The 18,935-nt window shown below is 38.7% G+C and overlaps 1 protein-coding gene across 5 annotated transcripts in view; it reads left to right on the forward strand.

The window, feature by feature from the left end:
• The window catches only part of CDC14A (cell division cycle 14A), a 185,339-nt gene that overhangs the window by 58,984 nt on the left and 107,420 nt on the right, over nucleotides 1-18,935 (forward strand). For 4 of the 5 annotated variants that reach the window (XM_060026310.1, XM_060026312.1, XM_060026302.1 and 1 more), the window contains one exon: nucleotides 10,669-10,748. The exons of the other annotated variant lie outside the window; for it this stretch is intronic. In XM_060026310.1, coding sequence (XP_059882293.1) covers nucleotides 10,669-10,748 — 80 coding nt within the window. The remainder of the gene's footprint in view (nucleotides 1-10,668; nucleotides 10,749-18,935) is intronic. 5 annotated transcript variants of the gene reach the window in all.

The raw sequence follows: 18,935 nt of genomic DNA on the forward strand, positions 1-18,935 counted from the left end.
AAAAGATATTTGATACAATTTCAATTTTCTTAAATTTACCAAGGCTTGATTTGTGACCCAAGATATGATCTATCCTGGAGAATGTTCCATGAGCACTTGAGAAAAATGTGTATTCTGTTGTTTTTGGATGGAGTGTCCTATAAATATCAATTAAGTCCATCTTGTTTAATGTATCATTTAAAGCTTGTGTTTCCTTATTTATTTTCATTTTGGATGATCTGTCCATGGGTGAAAGTGGGGTGTTAAAGTCCCCTACTATGAATGTGTTACTGTCGATTTCCCCTTTTATGGCTGTTAGTATTTGCCTTATGTATTGAGGTGCTCCTATGTTGGGTGCATAAATATTTACAATTGTTATATCTTCTTCTTGGATCGATCCCTTGATCATTATGTAGTGTCCTTCTTTGTCTCTTCTAATAGTCCTTATTTTAAAGTCTATTTTGTCTGATATGAGAATTGCTACTCCAGCTTTCTTTTGCTTTCCATTTGCATGGAATATCTTTTTCCATCCCCTTACTTTCAGTCTGTATGTGTCTCTAGGTCTGAAGTGGGTCTCTTGTAGACAGCATATATAAGGGTCTTGTTTTTGTATCCATTCAGCCAATCTGTTTCTTTTGGTGGGAGCATTTAGTCCATTTACATTTAAGGTAATTATCGATATGTATGTTCCTATTCCCATTTTCTAAATTGTTTTGGGTTCGTTATTATAGGTCTTTTCCTTCTCTTGTGTTTCTTGTGTAGAGAAGTTCCTTTAGCATTTTTTGTAAAGCTGGTTTGGTGGTGCTCAACTCTCTCAGCTTTTGCTTGTCTGTAAAGGTTTTAATTTCTCCATCAAATCTGAATGAGATCCTTGCTGGGTAGAGTAATCTTGGTTGCAGGTTTTTCTCCTTCATCACTTTCAGTATGTCCTGCCACTCCCTTCTGGCTTGTAGGGTTTCTGCTGAGAGATCAGCTGTTAACCTTATGGGGATTCCCTTGTGTGTTATTTGTTGTTTTTCCCTTGCTGCTTTTAGTATGCTTTCTTTGTATTTAATTTTTGACAGTTTGATTAATATGTGTCTTGGTGTATTTCTCCTTGGATTTATCCTGTATGGGACTCTCTGTGCTTCCTGGACTTGATTAACTATTTACTTTCCCATATTAGGGAAGTTTTCAACTATAATGTCTTCAAATATTTTCTCAGTCCCTTTCTTTTTCTCTTCTTCTTCTGGAACCCCTATAATTCGAATGTTGGTGCGTTTAATGTTGTCCCAGAGGTCTCTGAGACTGTCCTCAGTTCTTTTCATTCTTTTTTCTTTATTCTGCTCTGCGGTAGTTATTTCCACTATTTTATCTTCCAGGTCACTTATCCGTTCTTCTGCCTCAGTTATTCTGCTATTGATCCCATCTAGAGTACTTTTAATTTCATTTATTGTGTTGTTCATCGTTGCTTGTTTCATCTTTATTTCTTCTAGGTCCTTGTTAACTGTTTCTTGCATTTTGCATTCTATTTCCAAGATTTTGGATCATCCTTACTATCATTATTCTGAATTCTTTTTCAGGTAGACTGCCTATTTTGTCTTCATTTGTTAGGCCTGGTGCATTTTTATCTTGCTCCTTTATCTGCTGTGTGTTTTTCTGTCTTCTCATTTTGCTTATCTTACTGTGTTTGGGGTCTCCTTTTTGCAGCCTGCAGGTTCGTAGTTCCCGCTGTTTTTGATGTCTGTCTCCAGTGGCTAAGGTTGGTTCAGTGGGTTGTGTAGGCTTCCTGGTGGAGGGGACTAGTGCCTGTGTTGTGGTGGATGAGGCTGGATCTTGTCTCTCTAGTGGGCAGGTTCACGTCTGGTGGTGTGTTTTGGGGTGTCTGTGGCCTTATTATGATTTTAGGCAGCGTCTCTGCTAATGGGTGGGGTTGTGTTCCTGTTTTGCTAGTTGTTTGGCATAGGTTGTCCAGCACTATAGCTTGCTGGTAGTTGAGTGAAGCTGGGTGCTGGTGTTAAGATGGAGGTCTTTGGGAGATTTTCGCCATTTGATATTATGTGGAGCTGGGAGGTCTCTTGTTGACCAGTGTCCTGAAGTTGGCTCTCCCACTTCAGAGGCAGAGCCCTGACTCCTGGCTGGAGCACCAAGAGCCTTTCATCCACATGGCTCAGAATAAAAGGGAGAAAAAGTAGAGAGAATTAGTAGAAGCATGAAGAAAGAAAGAAAGAAAGGAGGGAAGGAAGGAAGGACGAAAGAAAGAAAGAAAGAAAGAAAGAAGCAAAGAAGGAAAGAAGGCAAGAAGGAAACAAAGGAGGGAGGGAGGGAGGGAGGAAGGAAGGAAGGAGGGAAGGAAGGAAAAAAGAGAGAAAGAAAAAAAAAGACAGAAAGAGAGAAGATACAGTAAAATAAAGTATAATAAAGTTATTGAATTAAAAAGTAATTATTTAGAAAAAAAAAAGGGATGGATAGAACCTTAGGACAAATGTTGGAAGCAAAGCTATACAGACAAAATCTTACACAGAAGCATACACATACACCCTCACAAAGAGAGGGAAAGGGAAAAAAATCATAAATCTTGCTCTCAGAGACCACCTCCTCAATTTGGGATGATTCGTTGTCTAAAGGAGGGAAGGAAGGAAAGAAAGAAAGAAAGAAAGAAGGAAAGAAAGAAAGAAAGAAAGGTATAATAAAATTATTAAAATTAATTATTAAGAAAAAAAGTTAAAAAAAAAACCCATGAACGGATAGAACCCTAGGACAAATGGTGGAAGCAAAGCTATACAGACAAGATCTCACACAGAAGCATACACATACACATTCACAAAAAGAGGAAAAGGGGAAAAAATCATAGATCTTGCTGTCGAAGCCCACCTCCTCAATTTGGGATGATTTGTTGTCTATTCATGTAATCCACAGATGCAGGGTATATCAAGTTGATTGTGGAGCTTTAATCCGCTGTTTCTGAAACTGCTGGGAGAGATTTCCCTTTCTCTTCTTTGTTCTCACAGCTCCCAGGGGCTCAGCTTTGGATTTGGCCCTGCCTCTGCGTGTAGGTCGCTGGAGGGCGTCTGTTCTTCGCTCAGACAGGACAGGGTTAAAGGAGCCGCTGATTCGGGGGCTCTGGCGCACTCAGGCCGGGGGGAGGGAGGGGCACTGCGTGCGGGGCGGGCCTGCGGCGGCAGAGGCCGCCGTGACGTTGCACCAGCGTGAGGCCTGCTGCGCGTTCTCCCAGGGAAGTTGTCCCTGGATCCCGGGAACCTTGCAGGGGCGGGCTGCACAGGCTCTGTTGAAGAGGCGTGTGGATAGTGACCTGTGCTCGCACACAGGCCCCTTGGTGGCGGCAGCAGCAGCCTTAGTGTCTCCCGCCCGTCCCTGGGGTTCGTGCTTTTAGCCGCGGCTCGCGCCCGTCTCTCCTAAGAGGATTTTAATTTATCAGGTTGGTCTGCTGTTCTGTAAAATTGGTCCAAACTTTATATTTGTTACATTGTTTCTCAACGTGTGGTGTGCACAAACATTTTATTTTATTTTACTTTTTTCTTCCACATTTATTGAGATACAGTTGACATACAACATTTTATAAGTTTAACTATTGCCATACAGCATTGTATAAGTTTAAGGTAACAATGATTTGAGTCACATACATCATGAAATATTATCACTATAAGTTTAGTGAACATCCATCATCTCAGATACAAAATTAAAGAAACAGAATTTTTTTTTTTTTTTTTTTTTTTTGCGGTACGCAGGCCTCTCACTGTTGTGGCCTCTCCCGTTGCGGAGCACAGGCTCCGGACGCACAGGCTCAGCGGCCATGGCTCACGGGCCCAGCCGCTCCGCGGCATGTGCGATCTTCCCGAACCGGGGCACAAACCCGTGTCCCCTGCATCGGCAGGCGGACTCTCAACCACTGCGCCACCAGGGAAGCCTGAAACAATTTTTTTATGATGAGAATTCTCAGGATTTACACTCTTAACAGCTTTCATATATAACATACAACAGTGCTAATTATATTTATCATGTTGTACATTACATCCCTAGTACTTATTTATCTTATAACTGGAAGTTTTTACCTTTTGACCACCTTCATTCAATTCCCCCTCCTGTGAGCCCCTATGTCTGGTAACCACAAATCTGATCTCTCTTTCTATGAGTTTATTTGTTTGTTTTTGAGGTATAATACTTACAATACTATGTTAGTTCCTGTTACATAACATAGTGATTTGGTATTTTCTGTACATTTCAAAATTATCAACATGGTAATAGTCCAGTTGTGATATGTCACCATTCAAGATACTGTATAGTTATTGACTATATTCCCCACATGGTGCATTTCATACCCATGACTTATTTATTTTGCATCTGGAAGTTTGTACCTCTTCATCTCCCTTATCTATTTCTTTCCTCCCCTCACCTCCCTCACCTCTGGCAACCATTCTGTTTTATGTTTGTTCATTTGTTTTTTAGATTTCACATATACGTAAAATCATACAGTATTTGTCTTTCTCTGTCTATTTCACTTAGCATAATACTCTCTAGGTCCGTCCATGTTGTTGCAAATGGCAAGATTTCATTCTTTTTCATGGCTCAGTAATATTCCATTGTGTGTTACATCTTCTTTATTCATCTATTGATGGGCACTTGGGTTGCTTGCATATCTTGGCTATTTTTGTAAATAATGCAACAAATATAGGGGGGCATATATCTTTTCAAATTAGTGTTTTTGTTTTCTTTGAATAAATACCCAGGGGTGGAATTTCTGGATCCTATGGTAGTTTTATTTTTAATTTTTTGAGGAGTCTCCCTACTTTTTTCCATAGCAGCTGTACCAATTTACATTCCCAGTGCAGTGCAGAAGGGTTTTGTTTTCTTCATTTGCTGTTCGTTGTCTTTTTTGATAATAGCCATTCTGACAGGTGTGAGGTGATATCTCATTGGGGTTTTGATTTGCATTTCCCTGTTGGTTAGTGATGTTGGGCATCTTTTCATGTGGCTGTTGGTCATCTGTATGTCTTCTTTGGAAAAGAGTCTATTCAGATCCTCTGCCCATCTTTTAATTGGGTTGTTTATTATTTTTATATTTTTATTTTTTTGTGGTATGCGGGCCTCTCACTGTTGTGGCCTCTCCCGTTGCGGAGCACAGGCTCCGGACGTGCAGGCTCAGTGGCCATGGCTCACGGGCCCAGCCGCTCCGTGGCATGTGGGATCTTCCCAGACCGGGGCACGAACCCACGTCCCCTGCATCGGCAGGCGGACTCTCAACCACTGCGCCACCAGGGAAGCCTGGGTTGTTTATTTTTTTGATGTTGAGTTGTATGAGTTCTTTGTATATTTTGGATATTAACCCCTCATCAGATATATCATTTACAAATATCTTCTCCCATTCGGTAGGTGTTCTTTTTGTTTTTCTGATAGTTTCCTTCACTGTGCATAGCTTCTTAGTTTGATATAGTCCCCTTTATTTTTGCTTTTGTTTCTCTTGCCTGAAAAGACATATCCAGAAAAATATTGAGATTGTTGTCAAAAAGAGTACTATGTTTTCTTCCAGAAGTTTTATGGTTTCAAGTTTTATATTTAAATCTTTAATCCATTTTGAATTTATTTTTGTGCATAATGTGAGAGAGTAGTCCAGTTTGATACTTATACATGTAGCTGTCCAGTTTTTCCAATATCATTAATTGAAGAGCCTGTCTTTCCCACATTGTATATTCTTACCTCCTTTGTTGTAGATTGATTGCCCAATGGCATTTTTCACAGAACTAGAATAATGCTTAACTGTGTATGGAAACACAAAGACTTCGAATAACCAAAACAATCTTGAGAAAGAAGAGCTAGAGGTATCATGCTCCCTGATTTCAAACTATACTACAAAGCTACAGTCATCAAAGCAGTATGGTAGTGGCACAAAAACAGACACATAGATCAACAGAATAGAATAGAGAGCCCAGATATGAACCCACACTTGTATGTGCAATTAATCTTCACAAACATTTCACAGTTTTAAGAGTTATGTATTTTAAAATTCATTTATGTGTAGACTCTGTGGCAAGTGATACTGGTTTTCCATTTATAGCAATGATATAAACCACTTTAGAATACATTGATTTAGGTTAAAAGGGTATGTCTTTAAAGAGAAATGGTAATACGTGGTGCTACGTGTGGTGGCAGAAGTTGAGAAAGTTGATGCATGATTAATTGAAGTTTGGGAAACGTTGGCTTATTTGTAAATAATATGTTATACTAGCTTGTAGTACTGTAATTTTAATTAATTGTTAAATAAAAACCTCATAGTCATTTTAATTGTTTGACTCTTACTTAGTTAAAAGTAAGAACATATATGTCAAATGCTGTTCTATTGAGAAGGTTTATAGGACTTCCTGGCAAAGAGTAGGGCAATTTTATAAAAGTCATACATATACTCACTAATTTCAAGGATAAATTGGCATGGCAAACCAAGCACTATGCAAAGGGCTTTTGTTAAATTTTATCAATCAAAAGTTGGGGAAGATTCTTTTGGTTTGGGTTCATATATGCTAATATTTAGTGAGAAGAGTGGACAGCATATTATTTTTTCCCTGAGAAGCAGAAAAGGAAAACCAGGATATTTAGAAGATGCTTTGAAGTTAAATTTATCCAGAAAGTATTTTTAGAAATATTAGAATATCTGGGAACAGATCTTTGAGTAATAGTTAAATATAGATTTTATTTTTATTTAACATTTCATAACTGATTTAGTTACTCCACATTTAAAAAACAGATTAATACACCTTACTACAAAATACAAGAAATGTGGAGATAGTAGAAAATATAAGTAGAAATTCCTTCTTCTTCTACTAATATTCCCCCAGCCCTATTCCTTAGGCACAACTACTGTTAACAGTTTGAAGTCACCTAATTTTATTTTATTTATTTATATTTTTGACTGTGCCATGCGGTTTGTGGGATCTTAGTTCCCCGACCAGGGATTGAACACGGGCCACAGGGAACCCATGGCTGCCAGGGAATTCCCCTGAAGTCACCTATATTTTTTTTATAAATTTATTCTTTAAAATTTTTGGCTGTGTTGGTCTTCGTTGCTGCGCATGGGCTTTCTCTAGTTGTGGCGAGCGGGGGCTACTCTTTGTTGCTTATTGCGGTGGCTTCTTTTGTTGTGGAGCATGGGCTGTAGGTGTGTGGGCTTTGGTAGTTGTGGCACGCAGCTCAGTAGTTGTGGCTCTAGAGCGCAGGCTCAGTAGTTGTGGCGCACAGGCTTATTTGCTCCGTGGCATGTGGGATCTTCCCAGACCAGGGATAGAACCCGTGTCCCCTGCGTTGGCAGGCGGATTCTTAACCACTGTGCCACCAGGGACGCCCTGAAGTCACCTAATTTTTTTTTTTTTTTGCGGTACGCAGGCCTCTCACTGTTGTGGCCTCTCCCGTTGCGGAGCACAGGCTCCGGACGCGCAGGCTCAGCGGCCATGGCTCACGGGCCCAGCCGCTCCGCGGCATGTGGGATCTTCCCGGACCGGGGCACGAACCCGTGTCCCTTGCATCGGCAGGAGGACTCTCAACCACTGTGCCACCAGGGAAGCCCTGAAGTCACTTAATTTTAAAAGTCAAGTGTAATGGCATTTAGAAATTGGAAGAGTAGGAATCTTTTTGTTGTTGTTGTTCCAGATTCTGCTTCCATTACCTGCATCTATATTTTGAAGCAGATATGATGTATGGAATTACTGTGGGCTTTGGAGTCAGATCTGTGTTCGAATTCTTACTGCATCACAGAGCAGCAATGCGAGTTTGGGAAGTTCCTTACCTTTCTGAGTGGGAAGTTCCTTACCTCTCTGAGCTTTAGGTTCCTCAACAGCAAAGGCTTAATGTTGTTTTATTTCCAGCCTCTGATCTGGCCTAGTCTGTCTCTCTGTCTCTTTTTAATAGGAAACATATCTAAGAAGACCTGGCATAAGAATCCATGACATTTTTTCTCCTGGAGAAATGGAATTTGGTATTTTAATGACCACAATGTGCGTGCATTCAGTAATACACTCCTTTATTAGAACATTTCACCACCCTCCCAAGTACCTATCATCGGGTTGTAAAAGGACATTGTATTTACCTGCCCCTGGAATCTTCCTGGAATTTAGATGGCCTCTGTTGGGTTTCACTTTGCACTTATTAATAATTTAACATTGGGATAAAAATAAAAAACAAAGACTCTCATCTTACAGTGTGAGAACATGGGTCATGTGTGCTAAGTCATGCAGGTAAGATGAGTAGCAAAACTCAGTGGGGTATCCGGTCTAAAGAGGTCTTTCATGTGGGCTGTTGTGTCCCTCCTGTAGAATGATTGCCTTAGAATTAAAGAGAATTAATGTAATTGCTCCTGAAGAGGGAAATGTATTTTTGCTTTTCAAAGGTGGTTGTATAAGCTTTAATTATCTAATCCAAACACGGGAGCTTTCTACAAGCAGCTTTCCCTTTTAGCAAGCATAGTCAGCTTGCAAATACTGCGGCATCTTTAGGTTTGAAAAATCACTGCATCATAACCAACTCTGTTGAGTATATTATATAACCTACTCGTTAGGGAACAACAAAGTCCTGTTTTAATATTGGTTACTGAAAATGGTCTTTAAAGCTAGGGTTGGTTTCGGTGGATTTTTGTAATTATTTGAGCTGCAGCTTGAGATATGGTTCTCCGTTGGTGGAATCTGTGTCTCATGTCTCGATCATTGTTTTCCTGTGGTTTCATTTTCTGTGCTGTTTTTGTTTCATATTCAATTTGCTTTGTTTGGTGTGTGCTTTATCAGACCTTCTTGTTTACTTGTCACAGGAATATGGAGCTTTCTTAATAAAGTTAGAAGTATCTTTTTATGTATTTATTTTAGCTTTCTTTCTTTAGAGAATTGAAGTGTTTTCTAGTCCTGAAATTATTAATAATTAAGTATATGTAATATATTGCTAGTGGAACAGCGTAAAGCTCAAAGAAACTTTGTAAGTAGAGAAGAAAACCCTACTTTTTAAGAACTGGGACTCTGTCATTCTTGTTGAAATGCATAGGTTTTTTTTTTTTTTGTGGTACGCGGGCCTCTCACTGTTGTGGCCTCTCCCGTTGCGGGGCACAGGCTCCGGACGCGCAGGCCCAGCGGCCATGGCTCACGGGCCTAGCCGCTCTGCGGCATGTGGGATCTTACCGGACTGGGGCACGAACCCGTGTCCCCTGCATCGGCAGGTGGACTCTCAACCACTGCGCCACCAGGGAAGCCCCATAGGGTTTCTTTTTTTTTCTTTTTGATATCTGTATATCCATAGGAATAACTGATATTTATGGAAAACCATTTTAGTCTACAGTGCCTAGTCAGCCATTTCAAAAATTATTTCTCTCTTGTCTTTACAAGCTTCTAAATATATATATGCATATATGTATATATACATATACATTATATGTATTTATTTATATAAATATATAAAAAATTATATGTAATATTACTATATGTACTAATGCATAGGGTTTTGATGTTGGAACATATTAAGGAAATAATGTCATTCTTTCTAGGTAGAGAGGATTTTAGGGATGAAAGTTGATCCAAACTATAGAGGAAAATGATCAGTGCTCCTGTCTGAGAATTAAAATATTAAATTGCTCTTAGAATAAAACCAACCTCTCCTCATGGTTTGCAGTGCTCTTCACAATCTGAACACTACCTGGCTTTCCCTTCGCCCACTGCTCTAGTCACACTCATCTCCTCTGTCCAACTCACCAAGCTCTTCCCCCCTCAAGGACCCTGGGCCTTGTTGTTCCTCCTTTCCCTTAGCTGTTCCCATGGCTCTCCTCCTGAATGTCTCCGAGAGACCCCTCCCTGACCACGTCAAGGTATTAAGTAAGTCTACTCTCTTTCCAATACTCTGCTTATTTCCTTTTCAGCACTTATCTCAGACTGTATTTCTTTTTGTTAATTACTTTGTTTTGCCCCACAAATGTAAATTCTATTAAGAGAGGTGCCAGTACCTGATAAAGTGCCTAGCAGCTAGTATATAGTCAATAAGTTGATTAAATGGAAGTTATTTACTGGTTTTAAGAGCTCTTTTTTGTTTGTTTCTTTATTTATGATTAGTTTATCATGCTGGACTGGAGGGATTTAAGTATCCTTGACATCAAGAGCCAAACCAATATGCTTTCCAGTGCTCTTACCTGCATGCATTTCCCCCCATTTCATTGTGATTTTATTGATTGTTTGGAGAGCAACATGCGCTTTCCTCAGAGGAGACAGAGAACTCTGTAGATCTCCCAAGGGTATTGTGCCCTGAGATGTCTTTCAGAATTCACCAGGAACTAAATTACCTCGCAGCAGATCTTCTACGAAGGACAGGGAAGTCTGTATTGGTCTTTGGTGAACACACAGTTCAATAATGGAGGTACAATTATTCTGGTCCCAAAAGGGAAAACCTTGCCATTGTATCTGTTCAATGTGCCTTGTGAACAGCCCTGGATGGCCCCTTTATGGATTTGCCCTGTGTCTTTAAGCTCTTACTCATCCTTAAGCCAAAGGCTGTTGTTCCGCTTCAAGCTGAAAAGGAAATTTTGGCAGCTTGCTTGCTGTCTAAAGATCAACATTATCACCATGACAGTTGTCACTTTCAAAGTGGAAGAAGGGAAATGCAAACTTGGTGAGTAATTAAGTTAGTTTTGTGTCATTCTTTGGTGGTGTTCTAAATGTTGCTATTTATTTGTCTTAGGTAATCTATTTAAAGAAGACACCAGAAGAAGCCTACAGAGCACTCCTATCTGGCTCAAATCCCCCCTATCTTCCATTCAGGTATAACTGCTTGTGAGACTTGAGCTATGGCAACTTTGCTAGACAGCTCGCTACTTTAGAATTGGAGAATTGTGTTTTTTAGTTGTATGAAGAGTGTGACCATGATATTACATGGAATGAAATGAGACAGTAGTTTTTATTATTTTGTTTTTGTAGAGACCCCCTCCCCCGTCTAGTAAGAATAAAATAGCTTTCCCTTTTTAGGAATTAATTTTTTTCCTTGAATTCTTTCTATACCTTGACAGTTTAAGCACAAACAGTGCCTGATTTATGACCTAATAACCATGTCAAGATTTGTTAGATTTCAGTCATCTGCATCACTGATTCATCCATTCATTCTTTCATTTTGTGAGCATTGATTGAGCTCTGACCAAATGTCAGGGGCTGGGAATATACAATAAGAGCCTCAAAGCACCTTCCCAGAAGTACCTATTTAGTGGGGACCCTAATCACCTGTTTAGCAGACAAGTCTAACTTCCATCCTGAGGAAGACTGTCTCTCATTACAGTGCTGGAAAAGAATGTTTTGTAAGTGACACCTGAAGAAGATATTTTAAAAATTTCATGTAAACTTGAGCTTACTTAAAGAGTAGAAGGAAATGTACTCCTTCTACTTCAGAAGAACTTCCATAACAGTCATCTCTGAAATGTACTACTTCTACTTCACAAGAACTTCCACAACAGTCATCAACAGAATTGTGAATGATTCTAATATTTTTGCCTTTTTGTTTATTTGTGTGTCCAAATCTACAAGCACATGGATTGCTTCTTATTGTTACTAATATCAAAATTACCAACAATAATGAAAGAAAGGAACAGGAAAGAATGAGGAGGCCTCTTTGTCTTCATTACTCTCCTGTAAACTCACAGAGGGCAGGTCCCAGTGCCTGACACTTAAAAGTGCTTTTTGTAAATATTTATTTTAATGAATAAGTTAAGACTAAATCCCCTAAGATCCAAAGGATTCCCACGTCTGTTTCTCAGACCACAAGAGGGAGAGTTATTAGGGACAGGGTGGGTGTCCGGTGAGGAGGATATAGGGACAACAACAGCTAGTATGCTTGATCTTCTCAGTGAAAGCAAGGGGTAAAGTACTGGAGTTGGGACAGTGAGAGGAAAATATCCTCAAGCAACCTAGAGGATGAGCTAATTAGCCATTGAAGGACAGATAAAAGGTTACAGATTATGTAGAAGAGAGTTTTAATGGTGAGGACAGAGTTTTTTTTCTCCCACTTCTAATGGCTTCTATAATTTGAAAGCTCTTTGTACAATTCTATTTTTTAGAAAAGGGTAATTGTTTTAGTTAATTTGGGCTGTTGTAACAAAGTACCATAGACTGGGTGGGTTGTAAACAACAGAAATGTGTTTCTCACAGTTCTGCAGACTGATTAGGTGCCAGCATGGTCAAGTTCTGGTGAGGGCTCTCTTCAGGGCTGTAGACTGCTTATTTCTCGCTGTGTCCTCACATAGTGGAAAGAGGGCAGAAAAACGCTCTGGGGTGCCTCTTATAAGGGCACTAATCGCATTCATGAGGGCTCTACCCTCATGACCTAACTACTTCCCAAGGTCCCGCCTCCTAATACCATCCCATTGGGGATTAGACTTTCAACATATGACTTTGGGGGGGGACACAAACTTCCGTTTCATTGCAGTAATGATAATATTAATCACTTTCTAAATTTTAAGCAAAGTGGTTAAGAGTACATGATTTGGAGGCAGAGACACTGCCTGGGTTCGAAGGTTCATTCTGCTCTTTTCTATATGTAATAAGTAAGTATATGTAACTTGGGCAAATTACTTATCCTCTCTGAGCTTCAGCTTCCTTTTCTGTACAATGGCTTCAGAGCTATCCTGAGGATTAAATGAGGTAATCCATATATCACCGTGCCTGGTGCAGTACCTGGTTTTTGTTTTTCTTGTTGTTGTTAGTACTATTACTATTATTCATAAGAAATAAGGATTATCCACAAGGATATAAATATGAATAGGAAGTATTTCTAATGATCACACATTCTAGTAGGGGCAGGTAGCTCTATAGGCACGTAATTAATGGTTAAAAAGTTGGGTTTTATAAAAATAGAAGAAAAGATTCTGACAGAAATACGAGAAAGTATAAGACTCATTTAAACTAAACTTTTAAAGGGTTTCGCAGGTAGAGGAGGAAAAGTTAGGCATCTGTGTACCCTACTGGAAAGCCCTGGAAGGGATTGTGTCTGAGGCAACTTCCAACATCCTCTGTGGTAGGAGCCATAGGGTCCGTGGTGAGAGAGGGGCCAGCAACTGTGAAGGGATCATAGGTGTACTTTTCCTTGAGACAGTGAGGACTCATTAAATTTGTTTTTTAAATCAGAAAAATGTTTACAATTTTTTGTTGTTATTTTGAAAACAACACATGCACCTGGGGATTGTAATGCTGTAACGTTTGTAAAATTGTAATTCCAGTCAATAGGCCCAGTGGACATTGTGGCTATTCAGACATTTTAAGTGGAAAATATATATTAATTTTTATGCTTGTGATAGTATCCACTCAGAAGTCATGGGAGATGTATTTGTTTCACAAGCCAGGTGAGCCTTGCTAACCTTAATTGTGAATTTAGATGAAGATACTGGAGAAGGAGAAGGAAAGAATGAATTCTTCCTTTAATCATAATTATATTTTAGCTTATATGTGATAGGTAATTAATTTGTTTCCTGAGAACTAGAATCTTTGAATAATTGATAAGATTGGAATGGAAGAAAAGATATAAAAGATTATTACTTCTTAACATAGAATTAAATCATGATTGTTATAATTGTAGCTTATTTATCCAAACTGTTTTTATTTAAATATTTGAAAATATAAATACATTAACATGGTTCAAATATTTTAAAATATATATAGTTTATAGTGAAAACTTTCTCTCCCACCCTTGATTCTTATCTGTCCAGTCCTTTCCAAATAACTTCTGGTATTAGTTTATTCTATATCCTTTTAGAGTTTCTTTATGCATATATAAGCAAATAAAGATGTACAGTCTTATTTTCCCCATTTTATCACAAAATGTAACATACTGTATGTACTATTCTGCATCTTGATTTTTTTTTCACTTAACTCATCTTGGATATATCTTTTCACATCATAAATAGAGAGCTTCCTTCCTCATTCTGTCTTACTGCTGTATAATGTACAAGAATGCATTTAATTGGTCTCTGACAGGTAGACATTTAGGTCATTTCCTATCTTTTTAACTGTAGCTTTTTAAGTCACATGGTCTCAAATGTATTTTAGAAGAAAGAAATTGAGACAATACTCTGGAGAATATTGTAGTGTTGTTAGACATAGAGAATTTTAGTTATTTGTTTACCTGAAAAAAAGAATGCTTAACACAGACGTCAGGCATTTTTTCCCCTTAGTTTAGGCACCTATTTCCAACTAAAAGTTTGACCTTGAGTATAACTAAGCTGTATTTCTCTGATAATGTGACACCAAGAGTTGGTGTACAACTTAATGTATTTACATTAAGTTGCATTTCTAAATCCAGACTCTTCATAAATCCTACATTTGAAGCAGAAAATACCACACAGTGTGCATTTATAATTCAGTGGAAAATTTAGTTGATAGAATACTACTAGTTTTCTGGAATTTTGCTACAGAAACAATTTTTTTCCTAATGCTGAGATAAGATGTGAGTTGATTTTAGTCTACTGCCCAGATCAACTAAAGCTAATGCAGTATTATCAAGAATCATCTTCATACTAGTCCTAGTCAGTCATCATTGCCTTTGCCTTCCTTTGATAATCTGGATTCTATCATCCACTAGGTTTTCCACCCCATTTATTGTTAAATTACATCTTTATCTTCATTGTCTAGATTTTTTTATCCCACTTCTGCATTAATACTTTTATTTATAAAACAGGAAGCCTCAAAGGAACTTCTATTTAAATGTGATTGTTTTATTGTCTAAAAATTAAGAAAAATGAGGACAGTTTTGAAGGCTTGTTGACGTGTGGTTGGTATCTTTACACGCCCTCTTTAATGAAATGCCTATTTACCATTTGTGCTATAGGGTTTTAGTCTTCCTAATAAAAGTGTTTTAAGGTTTTAATTTAAATAATGCTGTTCTTCAAGATTTATTGATTTAACAAACATTTATTGGAGCAGTCTCTTCCGTAGCACCTTTGCTCATTTTTCTAGAGAGGGTTGGCATGTCCTATGCCTATAATTTCCTATTACATTTTGTTCATGCCCCATTACATTTGCTACATACACCATTAAAACAAATGTCTTACATTGTAATTATTTGTTTGCATGGCTGACTTTCCACCAAATATGGCTGACTCTTCTCTCAAGGGCTGGGATTGGGTTCTTTCCTTATTTGTGTGCCAGGGAATACATAATTAGTTTATTGCTTTTTCTGTGCCAGTCACTATGTTAGACTTATGGATCTAAAGATTATTAGGACAACTAGGTACCTGCTCCAAGAGGAAGGAGATTTAACACTGGAACTGGAGATTGGAGGAGCTGTTAGGGGTAGGCATCATGAATGCCTTTCACATTACGATGAAAATGGAGAATAACAATCCAGGTACTGGCTTTAGGTGCTGTAAGTTTTCATTTGTATGGCATAGGTTGTTTTTTATAATGGTAGATTAGGTAGGATACTATAATATGATGCTTGCAGTGTATTACTATAACCACAAGTACCGTCTAATTGAGTTTTTCTATTTGGATTTATCTTAAGAATTTTAAATTAATAGTTTTCTATTAACCTAGTTAAAAATTCACTAAAGATGAAGCAAATTAAAAAAAAAAGATTTGGGTAGATTTACTGCTTATTCTTTTTTTTCTGTCAGTTTTATTGAGATATAGTTGATATACAACACTGTATAAATTTAAGGTGTACTGCTCAATGACTTGACTTTCATGTATTGTGAAATGATTACCACAATAAGTTTAGTTAACACTTATCACCTCATATAGTTACAATTTTTTTTCTTACGATGAGAACCTTTAGGATCTACTCCCTTAGCAACATTCAAATACCCCATAGAGCAGTGTTAACTATAGTCATCATGTTGCATATTACATCCCCAGTACTTAATTTACCTTATAACTGGAGGTTTGTACCTTTTGACCACTTTCACTCAATTCCTCCCCCCCACCCCCATTTACTGCTTATTTTTTTAAAGATTTTTCCCCATTTTATTCCATTTTCTTTTTTTTTTTCTTTTGTTTTTAATTAATTCATTTTATTTTTGGCTGCATTGGGTCTTCATTGCTGGGTGCGGGCTTTCTCTAGTTGCGGCGAGCGGGGGCTAGTCTTCATTGCAGTGAGCTGGCTTCTCATTGTGGTGGCTTCTCTTGTGGCGGAGCACGGACTCTAGGCGCACGGGCTTCAGTAGTTGTGGCATGCAGGCTCAGTAGTTGTGGCTCTAGAGCGCAGGCTCAGTAGTTGTGGTGCACAGGCTTATTTGCTCCATGGCATGTGGGATCTTCCTGGACCAGGGATCGAACTCATGTCCCGTGCATTGGCAGGTGGATTCTTAACCATTGTGCCACCAGGGAAGTCCCTACTGTCTATTCTTGATTACATGAAGTATAGTAGACTTTGGAGGCATTTGAATTTCTGGCTTGGTGTGACACTCAAGGAGTATTTGTTGTGATGTTACTGTCTGCAAGTCAGTTTTAGGGTGTTCCATTTAATGGTAAAGTAGGTCTGTCGAAAACTGTACTTTTCACTTGTACTAAGGATAGCCAATGTGTTTTATCAACAGTGACTTTATCTCAAAACTAGGGAAAGAGGGTATTTTTCACCTATTTTAATTCTTTAAGTCCATCCATCTTTACTGTAGGCTTGCTTGGCAGTTGACCTTCAAGGGAACAAGGGGCTTTTCAGTTCTGGGGCCAGAGTTGGAGTTTGAATTGGCAAGCCCAGTATGAATCTTTTTAGGTTCTCTTCCTGTCAGTCAGTGTACTACCAAATTGATAGTCCATACTGTTGACCAGTCATTCTACAAGGTCATATTAATTGCAGCCTCTCTACAGTCCCACGAGACCACCAACCCTTATTGGAATTCTTAGATTATTTTCTTGGCAGTCAATGGCAGTGGTTTTTAAATCTGCATTTTTGGGTGTTCATAAAACAGGTGTTTGTGAAAACTTTCTAAATCTCACAGAACACTGAAAAGGTAACCCATCTAAATTGCACAACTCTGCTTTTAGATCTTTTTTTGTGCTTTCAAATTCACTTTGTGCTTACTTCTTTTTTTATTGGTCCATATGTATTAGCTTGGTAACTTTTTTGGTATTAATGATTCATAAATCTGCTAAAACCCAATTTTTCTAGGACATATAAAATTAAATGGGGAATACAAATATACAGACAATAAATAACATCTAGGGGCCCAGTTTCGAAGACAAATATGGAAAGCATGACTTAAAAAATAATGACTAGGTGCAGAGGTGAGGTTGAGGTAGGGTGCTGTGCTGATATCCAGTGGAATAAAGCTGGTTGAATGTTGGATGTCCTATCATAACCAGTTTTTAGTTTAGTGTGTTTTATTTTTTTGGTGGGTCTCTTCCTGTTTAGGTCCAGGAACATATTTTTGTGTGGCTATTTTATTTTAGTTTGGAGAAGAGGCTTATAGGTCAGTGTTTCCCAAAGTTACATTGGTTCTCATACTTGGTTTTAAAAAGCCTGGGAAGGGGATTTGCCTGGTGGCGCAGTGGTTAAGAATCCGCCTGCCAATGCAGGGGACACAGGTTCAATCCCTGGTCTGGGAAGATCCGGCATGCCGTGGAGCACACAGTTGTGGCCCCTGCGCCACAACTACTGAGCCAGTGCTCTAGAGCCCATGAGCCACAGCTACTGAAACCTGCGCGCCTAGAGCCCGTGCTTTGCAACAAGAGAAGCCACTGCAATGAGAAGCCCGTGCACCGCAACAAAGAGTAGCCCCCGCTCTCTGCAACTAGAGAAAGCCTGCGCACAGCAACGAAGACCCTACGCAGCCAAAAAAAGTCTGGGAAGCTTTAAAAAATATTGATGCCAGGTTCTACTCCCAGAAATTCTGATATAATTGGCTTTGGGTGAAGTCTGGGTGTTGGGATTTTTAAAAACTACCTACATGATTCCAATATGCTGCCAAGGTTGTGCACTACTGCTCTATAAGGTTTACCGTGGCAAAAAAAAAAAAAAAAAAAAAAAAAAAAAATTCAACAGTCAAATAAGTTTAGAACTCTCCATCTTGGAGATTTTACAGAGCACATTCCCATTTTAAAGATTCTGCATGGTTCTGAGTAATAAAGTAATCTGTTTAACTCAGAATTTTCCCAAGTACTTCAGCCTGAAATCGGTCCCCATCCCCCTCCCACTTCTATTAACATCCAGCAGAGCTAGCTTTCTGAAACTCTAGGATACATTTCCTGATCCACACCTGTGTGGAACAGAATAGATCTCTTGGGATTAGAATAATAAGCTTCCATTTGGGGAAATGTTTTTGCGTGGTTTCCTGAGTTTTAGAAATAGATGGCTTATCAAATAATGATATTTTATCTAGTATGAACAGGAATAACGAATTTTCTCTTAAAGCAGACTTGACGCCAGAAAACCTTCCTTAATGGAGAACCCACAAACCTCCCTCTATCAATCCTTTAATGACGTTCGTCATTAAAATGAACCCATACTGTTTGTGTTCAGGGATGGGTTTGTTGTGTTTTGGGGATGACCCCTAGTGATATCCCGGTTGCCGAGCTAGTGTTAATGGGGCTGAGTCTTAATGGGAAATCTCACCTGGGCATGCCAGAACCTGCAGGTCTCTTAACAAAGGCCCAGAGGGGTCAACTACTTAGAACTTGGCATTAGGCTGCCTTCTTTCTTCTAAAGCAAAGTAAACATGTGCGGGTAGGTGTTAGATGCAATTATAAAATGTATCTCTTTACATAAAATGTTGAACCAGATATTTGTTAGTTTAAATATGATACTGTGATTTTTGTTAAAGTTTATTTAGCATTAACTTTGTACTTCAAAGGGAAGTTCTCTTTACCATGTTTTTTCCCTGAGTATCAAAAATGTAGAAACAAAATTTATTTTATGCTCTCTTAAGACTTTCATTCTCAACTTTTCTTTATGATGGCTAACTCTCTGCTTCTCAGTGTTGATCTTTGGGGTCATTTCTACCTCCATGGATCTTTAATAAACCTTTACTTTTG

The sequence above is a fragment of the Delphinus delphis genome, chromosome 1, assembly GCF_949987515.2.
Source record: "Delphinus delphis chromosome 1, mDelDel1.2, whole genome shotgun sequence".
NCBI classification, from domain to species: domain Eukaryota; kingdom Metazoa; phylum Chordata; class Mammalia; order Artiodactyla; family Delphinidae; genus Delphinus; species Delphinus delphis.